Source organism: Salvia miltiorrhiza, chromosome 7, assembly GCF_028751815.1.
Source record: "Salvia miltiorrhiza cultivar Shanhuang (shh) chromosome 7, IMPLAD_Smil_shh, whole genome shotgun sequence".
Taxonomy (NCBI): domain Eukaryota; kingdom Viridiplantae; phylum Streptophyta; class Magnoliopsida; order Lamiales; family Lamiaceae; genus Salvia; species Salvia miltiorrhiza.
Window position 1 is genome coordinate 8,534,827 of NC_080393.1, and position 9,537 is coordinate 8,544,363.

A 9,537-nucleotide genomic window follows, 5' to 3' on the forward strand; every position below is an offset into this window, starting at 1 on the left:
AAGACGCATGATATATACGGTTTAATAGGAAAATTGCATACATTAAAAAAAATTCTAGTAAAAAATTTGAGACCGCATATTTTCAGTGTTCAACAGCATTTTTATTTATTTTGTGGAAGAGCAGTTGATCCAACGGCATTCTTTTTTTTCTTTTTATTTTTATTTTTCTTTTATAAATAGTACTCTTCAACCTTTAATTTTATTTTTATTTTCATATTATTTTAATTTTTAATTAATGTAGAATTTTATTTTTATTTTAATGTAATTTTATTTGTTAATTCGTGTAATGTTGAATTTGAATTTTAATGAAATTTATGTTGTTAATTTAATATTTAACTTAATTTTAAAATACATTTAAAATAAAATAAAATAAAAATTTAAAAGTCCCAGTGTAAATAGTCCTATTGTGAGGAAGGGCGGAGGAGGCTCACAAATGGTGGAGACCGCTAAACAGCCCCTTAAGCAGGGACAGAGCCAGGGGGCTAGGGGGGGGCTAGAGCCCCCTCCCAAATTTTGAGTTTTTTTTTTTTTTTAATTTTATATTTTAATATATATATATATATATATATATATATATAGATATATGTTTATACTATAAAATAATTTTGTTTTATAAAAGAGTATTTGGTTATTATATTCTCTCATATATACTTAATTTAAAGATAATTTTGTTATTTAAAACTATATAATCTATGAAATATTGTTTGTTATTATTACTATTATACTTGTCTTTTGATAAAAAAATGCCTATTATGTATGAAATGCTAAAAAAAATTATAATGTATTGAAACTAATTTGTAATATATAGAAAATATATAATCTATGAACATGTTGTTTGTTATTATTATTATTATGCTTGCCTTTTAATAAAAAAAGGGTAAATATCATGAAAACCCCTGAACTATACCTATTTTTATCAAAAATACCCCAAAACTTTCGAAATGTTCTCTAAACCCTCAAACTATCAGGTTTTTATCAAATATATCCTGCATTTATTTTTCGGTTACCAAAAACGTGATGTGGCTCGACGGATGTCACAATGTAATTTATATTATATTTTGTTTAAATGACATGAAAAAAACGACTTCGTTTCATACCATATTCTACCGCGTTTATCCCTAATTCTAGGTTATTAGCATGAATTTCAAACACGATAGGAGTCAATTTTAAATTTCAGAGCGAATTTTTTTAAAAAAAATAATACGGTACGAAATGACGTCGTTTTTGTCATTGCATTTTAAAAAAACTAAATATAAATTACATTGTGGCATCCGGCGAGCCACATCACGTTTTTGGTGATCGGAAAATAAATGCGAGATATATGTGATAAAAATCTGATAGTTTGAGGGTTTAGAGAACATTTTGAAAGTTTCAGGGTATTTTTGATAAAGTGGATATACTTCAGGGGTTTTTATGATATTTACCCATAAAAAAATGTCTTAAATATACGAAATGTCCAAAAAAAAATTGTGATATATTGAAAATATATAATCTATGAAAATATTGTTCGTTATTATTAGTATTATGCTCCTAATTTAATAAAAAAAAATACCTTAAATATACAGAATGCCCAAAAAAAATTTCTCGTGGGTTGCCGCCCCCGAACCCCGTGCAAGTTCAGCCCCCCCGAACTTAATTCCTGGCTCCGTCACTGCCCTTAAGGGCTCTCGGCTGCGGGTGCTCCAACCCACCCCTGTTTAGAGAGAGTGACCTCTTAAACACTTGATCCATGAAGGCAATGGATGACGAAACAGCAGTATCGGATATCTCTTAACCACCCTCACTTTCATCCGAGTACACTTCCTCATTTCTCAACCTCACACTAGCACGCGCTCTATTCCCTCTCATCACCTTCGCCGCCTCTTGAATCGAAGCACAAGTGCTCCGTTCCATCTTCTCCGCGAGTATATCCGTCTTCTCTGCGAATCTAAACCCGATCAGCTTGTTCCTCAACACTTGAATCGTCGTGTCAGCAGGCGGTATCCCTTCATCAATCATCATCTCAAAATACCTGCAAGCCTCTTCCAGCTTCCCTCTCTTCTTGCACAGCCCATGAATCATCACACTATACGTCGACACAGCAGGATGGAATCCCCTCTTCTCCATCGACGCCCACACTTTCTCTACTCGATCGAACCTCCCTATCCTGATCAGCATCTTCAGCACCATGTTGTACGTGTGCCTATCCGGATCGCACCCGTTTTTATCCATCCTTGTAATCAAATTGAGGGCCATGTTCACCTCATTGTGATCACAGTGAACAGCTAGGATAGTGTTGTAGCTCCACGTGTCGGGCTTCGCCCCTCTCTCGATCATCTCGTTCAGAAGCTCGTACGCCTCGTCCATCTTCCGGTTCTTGCAGAGCCTCTTGATTATGCAGTTGTAGGTGAACACATTCGCCACCAGATTGTACCTCTTCATCGTGTCAAGAACCCTAAAAACCGAATGAACATCATCTGCATCGCAATAAGCGCGGATGAATATCGAATACGAGTAAGCATCGGGCTCGAGCCCTTTGCTCCTCATGCTGCGAAACACCTCGTAGGCTTCATCTGCTTTCCCCCCTTTGCACAGAGCATCGAGAACGCTGTTCCAAGCGAGCAAATCCGCCGCACAACCTCGTTCAAGCATTTCGTCGAACAGTTTCTGTACATGACCGCACTCGCCAATTTCGCCCCAGCCCCTCATCAAAATGCTGTAGGTCTTAACACTCGGATTCAATTCATCATCGCCTTTAACGTGATCGAAGAGCTCCTGCGCGTATTTCACATGCTTCCTTTTACACAATGCAAACAGCAGCTGATCGAGATCATCCAAACAAGGCCTAATTCCAAAATCCAGCATCTTGTTAAAAGCCCTAATTGCATCTCTCGGTAAATTAGCCCTACTGTAAGCCCTGAAAACAATCCAGAAAATTTCTCGGGTTATTTCACAAGATTCGGTGCTTTTCATCTCGGTCAGGAAATCCCACAGGAACGGGAACTCTCTGCTGCTGCCTAGGATATCGACGAGGATGTGGTAGCTATCTTTACTGTGTTGGAAACCCGGGATCTCCTGAGCCCAACGAAAGAGTCTTTGAGCTGAGAAACCGAGATTGCTGCAGCGTTTCAAGACTTGTTCGACTAAATAAGTGGAAATCTGCGGTGTGAAGGGAGCGAGCGCTGATTCGAGGTCGTGCTGCGGCTCTCTGTAGTCGCTGAGAATGCGCGAGAGATCGTTGACGAGGGATGGATGTGTTTGGTGGGATTGAAGGGCGATTGAGTGAAGTGAGAAATGCTCGACTGTTGTGGGATTGTAGAGAGAGGAGAGACAGCGGGTGAGTGATCTGAGCGCCATTGATGCGATGCAGAGCGTGATAGTGAGATGAAACAAGCAGGCAGAGAGGTAAGATTTTCCAAGCTAACGATTGTGATTTGTAAATTGAAGTTGGGTTCCATTCATCTCACTTTTGCTTTAGCAGTTTATACATCTAGGGCTGTAAACGAGCCGAGCCGAGCCGAATACAAGCAGGCTCGAGCTCGGCTCGTTTAAATATTCGGGTGTTCGAGCTCGGTTCGAGCTCGATTCGAGCTTTTATCTTGATGATCGAGCTCGGCTCGTCATCCACATACTAAGCTCGAGCTCGGTTCGAGTTCGGCTCGGGTGATGCTCGATAATGTCGAATTCGAGCCTGAGCTCGAGCTCGGCTCGTTAGATGTTCGTATATATGATGTTCAAGCTCGAATTTGTTATAAATTTAAGAAAATCTTCTTAATTAATATGTTATTCGAGTTCGAGTTCGACTCGTTTAAGGTTCGTGTACTAACTCGATTGAAGGCTCGATTGAAGGTTCGTGAACAGGCTCGCGAACATGTTCGCGAACAATCGAATTCGAACATGTTCGCGAGCTCAACGAGCCGAGTACTGTCAGGCTCGAGCTCGGCTCGATAAAAATTTCGAGCTCGAAATCAGGCTCGAGCTCGGCTCGTTTATTATCGAATCGAGCTCCGAACGAGCTTTTTTCGAGCCGAATCTCGAATAGCTCGCGAGTAGCTCTGTTCATTTACAGCCCTATATACATCGGTTATAGTCAATTTTTAGGGGTGTATTAGTTCAAGATTTATGTAGATTTTAAAAGTTTATGGATTTTAAAAGTCTATAGAATTCTCACGGATTAGTATAGTTTTGAGGAACTTGTACACTTAAAGCATTCATAGCAGATCTCTCAAAAGTAATCATAATTTTAAATTTGAGCTAAAATAATAAAAAGTGACATAAAATAATCATTCAACAGATCATCTATATTAAGTTGGGCCTATAAAAAAATTTACACCTGCTCAAATGTAATCTTAAATTTACACCCCCTTAAATCTAATCCTAAATTTATAAAATAAATAATGAAAACTAAGAGAGCTGCTGTGTGCAATTGTAAAATAGAGGTTATAAAAAATTTAGGAAAGACTTTAGGAGTATTTTTAGGAGTAAAATTTTGAGAGATCTGTTGTGGATGCTCTTATTTCATGCACGACAAACATCAAAATTAAGTGTTATTTTTAGTAAGTAAATATAAATATTAAATATTTAAATTACCAATAGAAAGAAAAATAAATAGATAATAATTAATATAGAATATTTTCTTATATATAACATTTGCATTTTTTTTCTTTTTTTTTAAACAAAACACCCAAAGAGTGATGGGTTAGGTAGACCCCTAACCAATAAATAAACAATCAATTAGTATCTCATACACGACGCTGTTCAAAAGTGACAACGTTCAGCAGAAATACCAAGGGAAAACAGAAAACAAACATAACAAAGACATACATAGATGTAGCACAAAAGTGACTACATACAAAGAACAAAGGAAACAAAATCAAAACAGAAACAAACCAAAACAAACTAACTATCAACATGAACATTGAATCTAAAGTTAGAATAACCAAACTGATCTATCCTAACCAGACCAAGAAAATGGTGGGAAGCATAAAAGTAATCAAAAGTAGTCAACGTCGGAGTCTGAAGTCCTCTCCTCGCCATAAAATCATAAGGCCGGTTTCCCTCACGGTAGATGTGAGTGAAACAGACTCGCCGATGCTGAGTAAGCAATTGGATCCAGGATACATTATGGCGGATGTTAGCATGTCTGTGATGCCCAGTAGACATGAGCGAAACGATCGCCGCCGCATTCATCTTAACCTAGATATGAGAAGAAAATGTGATAGTCAACCTAAGACCCTCTAACAGGTTAACTAACTCAGCATCAAAATTGAAAGTAGCATCACACGGGGTGCAGAAGGCAACTAGAAGGGCTCCAGTATGATCACGAACCACTCCTCCACCAACAATATTGTCATAAATTAAAATATTTTATCAATTACAATTTCATGATTTTATTTTTATTTTTATTTTTATTTTTTTTTTGCGGAAGAGGTGTTTTATTCATGCATTAGGTTGAGCTAACGCCAGCAAAAATTGGGCAAGACAATAAGCGACCCTATTAGCCTATCTATATGCATGAAAAACACTTGCTAGCAACATACAATTTGTCAGAATAAAGAAAATATTATTTATAATAAAATAGTTATAACAAAATATGACATCAAACATATTGCAAAAAATATGCAATATAAATTTACAAATTTATATACGATCATTTGTAAATATTGAAATTATTTAATCATTGAAAATAATATTATACATTATAATTATAGATTAAGGCACCACAAGATAAAATAATAAATAAATTCAAATCGTTATTTAAAATTCTACTTTTAATATATAAATGTAAATCTAATATTACATTTAATTGAAAAAATATAATAACAAAGATATTAATACAAATAAATAATTTTTTTCTACACAATATCAATAAAAATTAAATAATCTAAATCATATCTGACATTTTAATTTTAATATATATAACTAATTATTCAATATAATATTAAAGAGTTCTAAAAAGAATCAATATAATTTACTACACTTTAATTGCATTAAAAATTATTATAATTTAAAAATAAACACAAATAAAAATATTTAAAGTTTTTATTATTATTATTATTAAACACAAATAAAAATATTGAAAGTTTTTATTATTATTATTATTATTGATTTCAATTTTCAACCTTGAAATGTTCATAACTTATTGTTTTTTAAAATTTATATATTTATCCAATTAAAGTTATTGTCGTGATTTTAATTTAAGATGCATATAAGATATTTTTCATGAATGAGATGTAATGATATTTAGAAAAAATAAGAAAAAAGAAGAAGAAGAGAGAAATCCAATTAAATCAATTAAATATGCAATTAGGTTTCATAAATTTTGAATTAGTGTTTCATCATTCTCACCGAATCAAGAAAATTAATTATTCATACTATTGAAATAAAATATAAAGAAATCATAATTAAATATAAGCAATAATAAAATCAATTGATACTAGTTACCGAATCGACAATTGTTTAATTTTAGAACTTCATTGAGCACCGAAATATAAATAAACCAAAAATCACAAATTCTCATCGAAAAGCTTTCAACCAGCCACACGTTCTCAGTGTCAGAATCCAAGTCTCCCAGTGTCAAGATTATATTTAGGGTAAATATCACTTTATGTCCCATCGTTTGACCGAATTATCGATTATGTCTCAACTTATCGATAATATCTAATCGGTACCCAACCTAACAACATTTTTTCAATTGTGTCCCCTAAAAATTTTCCGGCGCCCGGAAGATGATGTGGAACGCCGGAAACTGTGACGTGGATTTATTAAAACAGTGGAATTTGCCAGCTATAATAAACTTTAAAATATATATATATATATCTATGTGGCATTAAAACAAAACTAACGATTTTGAGAAGAAAGTAACCAAAATCTAACACTCAAAATTGAAAAAGTTTGGGAAAATTGAAGAACTCCCGTAGGGCAAGGGCACCTACGCTGGCTGCCGATCCAAGCTCGTTGCCGCCACCTGCGATCTTCGCCGCCCCCTCTCAGGTATTCCTCCGCCGCCTTTGTATTAGCAACCATGTTTGAGATTGAAGAAATCTCGCAATTCAGCGTGTTTGCCCTAATACTATCTCAGGAAAGAATGGAGAATTCATACAGTGATGAGTCTCTCAATTCAGGTCACAAAGTACATTGCATTCATGGAGAATGTAACCTTATTAGATCCTTTAGTGTAGCTAATCCTGGTAGAAGATTTTGGAGGTGTCCTCTTGCAAGCTTGGTGAGTTTTGTTCCACATGTAATTGAGTTTAATTGAGTTTTTATGAAATTTTTCCTAAAATTCAGTTTTTTGGTAATTAGCCTGGTGACTGCAAATTTTTTCAATGGTATGATGATCAATTTGATGGTAGAGCGAGATCGGCTCTTCTTCATTGCATACGAAAAAGTAATGTAATGATACAAAGAGAGCAAAACCTTGCTGCCCAAAAGCTTCAAGATTTGAAGGGGGATCTTGAGATGAAGATGCAAGCATACTGTGTTTAGAATAGGTCGTTGAAGAAATCTTTGAAGGCAACGAAGGGTAGACTTCAAGCGCTGTTCTTTATTCTCATTGTTACATATGTCATATTGTTCTTTTGGATATTCGTAGGTCATGTAGAGTTTGTCTCGTCACCGAGACTTCGTCTTCCTAAGTAAAACTATGCATCATCCGAATTGTGTTTATTGGTGTATCATGTATGAGACTCAATGTTGTGGTATCCCTTTATGAAGATCAAATTGTAGCAAATGTTGTTAAAAATGGTCATTTTGATGTATATGTTCTCGGCTCCCTCCCTCTTAGTATAAGTAACTTGTTTATGTTAAAAATTGAAGTAAAAATGGTCTCCTGACCCTCATAAAATGCACTCAAATTCATTGACTTAAAATGGCTTCCATTCATTAAGTTAAAATCCACAGCAAATCATGTCTTCAAATATACTCATAAATCATCATATCTAGTATTTCATGAGCATCACAAAAGGAAAGTTATCAAAAGAAAAGATAGAGCTCGATAGAGTGCATTCTCAACAAACGAGCATTACAAAAACCAACTACTCAAAAGACATAGCTATCGGTCTAGAGCTCTATGGAGGGGTCGGATTCTCCACTTGGCAGCCGCCGTCTGACCCTTGCGATCTCGGAGTGCTTGTCGTCGTCGTGTTTTTCTTCCTTTTTGAAGGTCTAGTCGACAATCGAGAATCACTAACCAAATGCACACGTCGTGTTCCCGGATCCTAAAAAGAAGACAACTTGCATCAATATCCACATCAACAAATGAATATATGCTTACAATATTGAATTTTACACATACATGAAGATAGATGTTGCCCGTCTCGGTCGAAACTAGCGCTCCATAACCCTTTCGTGCCTATGAAAGGGTGATTGTTAGACCATTGATATGATATGCATTTCGTGCATAAACAATATACAATGATAACTTACTTGGTGCATCTCTCGTTGCAAAACTACATTGGTAATGTTAGTAGATTTGGGTGCGGTCATCATCGACGTCGGGGGTGCTCTAGGCTGTCCTCCTCGAGGAACAGTCTCTTGGGGCTCATTTTCAGCTTCCTAACAAGGTAAAACATCAACAAGTTAGTAAGAATGAACATAACACAATGGAGAAATCAAATTAAAACTATATGACAACACTTACACTTGCACTTGGTGCTCGAAGAGGCTCTTTACAAGTTCTCTTGTTGTGATCAAACTTACCACAATCAGATTGCAACAACTCAGCCACAAATGAATCCTCCCATACAAATACATCGTAATCGGGAACATCCATATAATCTTGCCCCCTACATACTCCTTGTCATTAGCCACAAAAGAACCACCATGCCACATTCTGAAAAGAACAATAAGAGCCATTTCTGTATGGAAAAAAAAAAACTTCTATCAACTTGGGAAATCATTAAGCTCTTGACACTCAAAACACGCAAATAATGGCTGTTCACTTCAACTTTCAAACTTTTTTTTTTGAACGAAAACTTTACAAACTTGTTCCAACAAGATTTAGTCAAGCCAACCAACAAAAAAACAAATTAAAGGATGCTCTGTAACTAACTAATACTCAGCGCAAGAAAATAGACAAAAAAAAGAAGAAGCAAAGTTTAAGAAATCATGAAGAAATCTGGTTTAAGGAATCGAAGAACTAGGGTTCAAAATCAACCTACCGATTGGAGCATTCACCGTCGCTCAAAATCACCCTACCGATTAGGAATGTCGCGTCGTCGATCAACCCTTGCAATTTCTTCGAATTTCACAGAGGTTCTTCAATTTCCTCTCTTCTTTTGACTGTGGTGAGAAAAATTGAGGAAGAATGCAATTTTTTCATTGATTTCATACTTTTGTTAAAACGCCACATAAGTATTTGTATTTTTGTTTTTTAAAAGTTTAATAATGTTTGAAATTCCAACTGTTTTAATAAATCCACGTCACAGTTTCCGGCGTTCCACATCATCTTCCGGGCGCCGAAAAATTTTTAGGGGACACAATTGAAAAAATGTTGTTAGGTTGGGTACCGATTAGATATTATCGATAAGTTGGGACATAATCGATAATTCGGCCAAA

The 9,537-nt window shown here is 35.5% G+C and overlaps 1 protein-coding gene across 2 annotated transcripts; it reads right to left on the reverse strand.

Annotated features, from left to right (window-relative positions):
* Positions 1–317: 317 nt before the first annotated feature.
* Positions 318–3,460, reverse strand: LOC130992311 (pentatricopeptide repeat-containing protein At1g52640, mitochondrial). 2 transcript variants are annotated; one of them, XM_057916885.1, is made up of 2 exons: positions 1,653–3,460; positions 318–446 (listed from the first exon to the last, which is right to left on the reverse strand). In XM_057916885.1, exon 1 carries the CDS (start codon positions 3,334–3,336, stop codon positions 1,771–1,773), a length of 1,566 nt encoding a protein of 521 aa, XP_057772868.1. In that variant the 5' UTR covers positions 3,337–3,460; the 3' UTR covers positions 318–446; positions 1,653–1,770. The 2 variants fall into 2 exon arrangements, with proteins under 2 accessions (XP_057772868.1, XP_057772867.1); XM_057916884.1 differs by having other exon boundaries at positions 318–457.
* Positions 3,461–9,537: the final 6,077 nt, after the last annotated feature.